The sequence below is a fragment of the Leopardus geoffroyi genome, chromosome A2 (assembly GCF_018350155.1).
Source record: "Leopardus geoffroyi isolate Oge1 chromosome A2, O.geoffroyi_Oge1_pat1.0, whole genome shotgun sequence".
In the NCBI taxonomy this organism is placed as follows: Eukaryota; Metazoa; Chordata; class Mammalia; order Carnivora; family Felidae; genus Leopardus; species Leopardus geoffroyi.
Genome location: NC_059331.1, coordinates 109831928 through 109837927, shown reverse-complemented (window position 1 = coordinate 109837927; position 6000 = coordinate 109831928). Strand labels below are relative to the sequence as shown.

The 6000-nt window shown below is 37.0% G+C and overlaps 1 protein-coding gene across 2 annotated transcripts in view; it reads right to left on the bottom strand.

The window, feature by feature from the left end:
• Positions 1 to 2201: 2201 nt before the first annotated feature.
• BZW2 (basic leucine zipper and W2 domains 2) overlaps positions 2202 to 6000 on the bottom strand; it is a 63530-nt gene continuing 59731 nt past the window's right edge. For both annotated transcript variants that reach the window (XM_045494997.1, XM_045494998.1), the window contains exons 11-12: positions 4336 to 4458; positions 2202 to 2659 (exon numbers count right to left, since the gene is read on the bottom strand). In XM_045494997.1, the coding sequence (XP_045350953.1) occupies positions 2631 to 2659; positions 4336 to 4458 (152 nt within the window). In that variant the 3' untranslated portion in view covers positions 2202 to 2630. The remainder of the gene's footprint in view (positions 2660 to 4335; positions 4459 to 6000) is intronic.

Sequence of the window (6000 nt, the reverse complement as noted above, 5' to 3'; positions counted from 1 at the left end):
TTTGAGCATTTCCCCCCTCCATGCTTGCTTTCTTTAGAGTCACTATCTCAAATTCTGTTTGGGAAAATCATCTGTGCTAGAAAACATGGAGTATTTAGTATTCTATAATTGTTACATTTTATAGTTTAGAAAATTGATTTTCTGGATATCTCCAGATGTTTATTCATTGAAAGTGGTAGTTTAGGGGTAGGCCCCTTGGTGGCTCAGTTGGTTAAGTGTCTAGCTCTTGTTTTCAGCTCAAGTTACCATCTCAGGGTCATGAGACTGAGCTTCCCATGAGGCTTCAGGCTGAGTGAGGAGCCTGCTTAAGATTCTCTCTCCCTCTGTCTTTCCCCTGTTCATGAGTACTCTCTAATAAAAAAAAGTGCTTCTTAAAAACAAAAACAAAAACAAAAACAAAAACATTTGTTTGAATTGTAGAGACATAAGTCATTATAAATAATTTGCCTGCAGAACATAGGGGAGAAAAAGTATAAGTGTGGGACTCAGAAGATGGGACTTCTAGTTCCATCTTGGTCACTAACTCTAAGGCCCTGGACAGCTCTGTGCTTCTGTAGATCTCAGTGTGGCTACCTTTGATATAGTGGGAGCGAAGTCAAATATCTTCTGACACACTTTTTATTTGTGATCCCCTAAAATGAAGGGAAAAGCCTCTTACACATTGACATATAAAATGCAACATGACATATATAGAATAAAAGATAAACATTGACATGAATTTTTTTATTACCAACTGCATCTAATTCTCAAAGTTCTACCTTTCATAGATCTTTTTGTCAAAATATCAGATGCAGATTTAACTTATTCCACTTGTGAAATATGCCATGTATCCCAACTGGCAGCACTTATCAAATGAGATGGCCAAATTTATTTTCCCATTAAAATTTTTCACTTCTCTGTCAATTCACATAAACACTTTTAGTATGTACTCTAGGATGTAACTATCACTTCATAATTCTAATTTTTAGATGGATGTAGGGTAGATAACGGAGACTTGTGATGAATCAATGGCCCAGAAGGTATCAGACACCTCTCATGTCAGGTTCCTTCCTGCTTTTCTCTCAAAGGATTGTCCTATAAGACAACGCATTCTAGAATTGTCCCTTTATTTCCAGGTGATTTTCATCTTCAAAGCAGTGTGCCATAATGGGATGGATGAGTTCATACTTTCTTCTATAAAATAGAAGGGCAGACTGGGAAACAGGGGCATTTCTCAGAATTTTAAGAATACATATACATACATTGGGGGTATTCTAATGACTTCAAGGTGCTGTAAGCCTCTTTATTCTGACTTCCCATCATTCCTGTCATTATTATTTCTCATGTTATGAAAATGACATTCTCACATATAGATGATTTTTCAAAAAGATCTATTCTAATCGATATTTCTCTGTTGGGACAGTGAACCTGAGAGTGCTCTATGGGAAGACCGAAAGTTATCAAAGGCTGATTACTTAAAAGACAGGCGGAATCCATCATGTTACAGATTTACGTGTGTGGTCTAGTCCTAGGGAAAAGATTTCCTTTTCTTCCTGAGGACAAACAGGAAACTAGAAAACTATCTTTTGATACAGGATGGTGACACGGTAGTGATAAAGCTCTTCATATACTTAACTTGGTGACTGTTGTTTCCAATGGATCCTCTCCATTTCAACTCTTACTTAAAATGTTTGTTTTGAAGATTACCATTACCCTAACAGCAACAGATGCAGCCCTTAAGTTTTCCAAGGGTTAAGAAAGAACTGTGTCATAAAACAAAGAGCTTGACCCAACAGTAAGATGCCTCCCACTGCTACTACTGAGAACAAGATATTTTAAAGACTAACATCCCCTAGTTATAAATATAAACAAAGATCTATTTACATATGTACACTAGCTCTCCTCCAAACAGGGAGGAAATTGCGCTGAGGGTAAACACAAGAAGCGTGGAACAATGTAATTACATACCTAAAAACTGTTAATACGATCACTTCCGGGTGTTTGTGCTAACGTGCATGTATTTTGGGTCAATTTCCATTTCAGTATGAAGACAACTGAGATGTGGTACTTATCATGGCAAAAGGAACAGAGTTGTTTTTACAGATGACAAGAGAGGAACCTTTCAAAATTCTGGACGGAGAAAAAAAGCCTAACGCTGAAATGTCGTCTGTGGAAGAAGCCGTGTGCTCTGAAGAAATAAAAGCTCTGAGAATATAAGCCCAGATTTTTAAAAAGCCATTTATTTTAAAAAACTGGTTTGTCAAATCACATACACGAGCAGATACACAACTACCAAAGTGGCCCTGTAATAGACACCAGTGGGGCGTTCACCACACAGTACCTGAAAAATACAGCTAAAAAAGAGGAGTCTGTTGAGTATTGAATTTCAGATACCTACTGGACTCCTTGTTGAATGGCTTTAAGTTAGCATATAGTGAGTGAGAGGTAGAGTCCCAAGTATAATAGCTGATGCCTCAGGGCTCCATTTAAAAACAAAACGAAAACAAAAACCATTTCCCCCTTCGCACAAGGGCAGCCTATCCTATTTTTTTTTTCCTTTGTGAAAACGGAAGCCAAGTTTTCTCTTCTCAAATGGTTCAGCATTCCCAGTAAAAGTGTTGTGTGGTGGCCTATTGTGCTTCTTGAGCCATCTAATTTTCTTCACCTTCTGACTCAGATTCTAGGAGAGATGAGAGAGAAAAGTCAGGTTTTTTATTCAGAGATTCCTTTTGTAAAATGTTTATTAAGTAAACTTTATGCCCAACATGGGGCTTGAACTTTCAACCCTGAGATGGAGAGTTGAAGACTCTCTCAACTGAGCCAGCCAGGGGCCCCCAAAGACTCCTTTAGAGTCATGAAAGAGTTTCCAATATGCTACCTACCCCAACCCCCAAAAGGCATTGTTTTTTGCCCTGGTCATGCATTGACTAGGAAAAACAGTCAAACATTCATTCCTTTTTTGCTTTTAAATGAACTTTACCTTTCTATTTTTTAATTTTTATTTTATTTGTTTATTTTTTTTAAACCATTTTATTGACCTATGACTGATATACAAAAAGCTATACATATTTAACATGCACAACTTGGTGAGTTTAAGATGTGGATTTTTTTTTTTTTTTTTTTAATTTACATCCAAGTTAGTTAGCCTATAGTGCAATAATGATTTCAGGAGTAGATTCCTTAAGCCCTTACCCATTTAGCCCATCCCCCCTCCCACAACCCCTCCAGTAACCCTCAGTTTGTTCTCCATATTTATGAGTCTCTTCTGTTTTGTCCCCCGCCCTGTTTTTATATTATTTTTGTTTCCCTTCCTTTATGTTCATCTGTTTTGTCTCTGAAAGTCCTCATGAGTGAATTCATATATTTGTCTTTCTCTGACTGACTAATTTCACTTAGCATAATACCCTCCAGTTCCATCCACGTAGTTGCAAATGGCAAGATTTCATTCTTTTTGATTGCCGAGTAATACTCCATTGTATATATTTACCTCTTCTTTACCCATTCATCCATCAATGGACATTTTGGCTTTTTCCATACTTTGGCTATTGTTGATAATGCTGCTGTAAACATTGGGGTGCGTGTGCCCCTTCGAAACAGCATACCTGTATCTCCTGGATAAATACCTAGTAGTTGAACTTTGCCTTTCAAATAATGCAGCATGCTCATAAATATTATTGAAGACTGTAATTACTTTTATCCTTCTGAGTCATCTAAAATAAATTTCTCAGGCTTAGTGGGATTCACTCTCATCCATTATTATTCTTCCACCTTGTGTTCCCATTTTCAGCACCAGTCAACTGGTTAATAATAATCCCATAATGTGTAATTAAGCCAAATGCTTTTTTTCCTCCTTTCACAACTGCTAATGATTTCTTCCCCCTTGTCTCCTATAGGGTGGATAATTGAAAAGGTTGTCTTTTTTTTTTTTTTTTTTCAACGTTTATTTATTTTTGGGACAGAGAGAGACAGAGCATGAACGGGGGAGGGGCAGAGAGAGAGGGAGACAAAGAATCGGAAACAGGCTCCAGGCTCTGAGCCATCAGCCCAGAGCCCGACGCAGGGCTCGAACTCACGGACCGCGAGATCGTGACCTGGCTGAAGTTGGACGCTTAACCGACTGCGCCACCCAGGCGCCCCTGTCTTTTGTTTTTTAACACATAGCACTTTTCATTGCTTTGATTTCAGAAAGGAAGGCTAAGATTATAGGCAAGATGCTTGATATGGAAGACACCCTAAGACCTTCAGTTTTAGAGAAGCAACTACAACAACAAAAATCTGTGCAAGAGGTAGATACCTTAAATTATAATGAGAAAGTATTTGCTAAATGACCACCAAAGTCGTTAAATGGAATCATACCTTCTTCTGCGTTTTGTAGCCACTCAACGAATTTCTTCATCTGGTCAAGAAAAACACTTTTGCCTTTGGCAACATGTGCTTCTTTGTACCATTTCAATATTGCTTCTTCACTCAGTACATCAGCTGCAATTTCAAAGCAAAGATCTCCAAGTTACTACATAAATATGATGTTTTTGTAAAAAAAAAAAAAAGCAACTTTATGTCTCATAATTTAATAGAAAGCAATGACTTTAAATATTAAAAGTGCTGTTATAACAGAACTCCATATCTGACACTTATCAAGAAACAGGAACCGAGCTCATTTCCAATATAGCACAGTGCTGTATTTTGGGAGTTAGCTTGGCAAATACTTTAGTGATGACGACGATATACATTTCATCAGGTATGATATATTGCAAGCTTATCTGTGAGTCACTACTGGGACTTGGAAGTCTTTCTCAGTGCTAATTTGCTGGTAGGAAACTGGGTTATTTTGTAATTTTGCAAATGAATCAGCAATTCCAGCGATTCAGAACACTATGTGTCCTGCCAACTTCAAACACGTCTTGATTAAATAGCAACCTCAAATGACTGGTCTTTTAAGGCAATTTACTCTTTTAGGAGGAAAAAAAAAATGGCAAATAAAAACACATAACTAGAATGTAATAATGCTATTTACAATTAAATATGAACATCAGCTTTCCGGGTGTATCACAGGACCAATACACTCAAAATCCTATTTTACTCTCTCTTTTTTTTTAAGTTTATATTAAGAGTGTGAGTGGGGGAAGGGGCACAGAGAGAGAGAGAGAGAGAGAGAGAGAGAGAATCTCAAGCTGGCTCCATGCTGTCAGTGCAGAGGTCTCTGTGGAGCTGAATCTCACAAACCATGAGATCATGGACCTGAGCTGAAATCAAGTGTCAGATGCTTAGCTGACCAAGCCACCCAGGTGCCCCTATGTTTATTCTACTGCTAAGTCATGAATCTCTTATAGCATAATATCTTAAGTCACAAGAGTAATGTTTTCCTTGTACTCCATTAAGAGAAAAAGAGATATTAGGTGGACTTCTTACAGGTTTCCAGCAAAATGAATTATCTACTAATACTCGTTACCTTAAATTCTAAACTCCAGAAATGTGCCTTGAAACCCTCAAGTTACCATTAATTTAGACCATTTAATGTTTAGGAAGGAAAATATGAAAATGATAGTCTACATATTTTGCCAATGTTCCAATGGGTTGTCTTTTCAGATTTCAGAGTAAGAAACGAGATGGGATGCAGATAAAAAGGATATTATTGTCCTCAATGCCTGCGCAATCCACCAAAAATGTAGATAAATCATGCTAATGATGTTTGTGCAGTTGAAAGAGAATTTTAACTTACAAAAAATGAGAAAAATAATGAGATTGTTTTCAATGAAAACACCACTATTGTTTTCATTGAAAACACCACTGATGTTTTCATAACCAAAACCTGAAGTTTTTTTTTTTTTCAAAATTAATAACTGGCTTGGATTCAATGGAAGAGAATGAACTGACGAAAAATGCACAGGACTGGTTTTAGAAAATATCAAGTTTGTTTTGTTTGTTTTTATTATGAAATACACTACAAAGTGTAAAGGGAGAAAAAAGTCTGGATTTACTTATCTATAAGAATTCGGTGTAAAAATCAGAATCAGTTGTCCT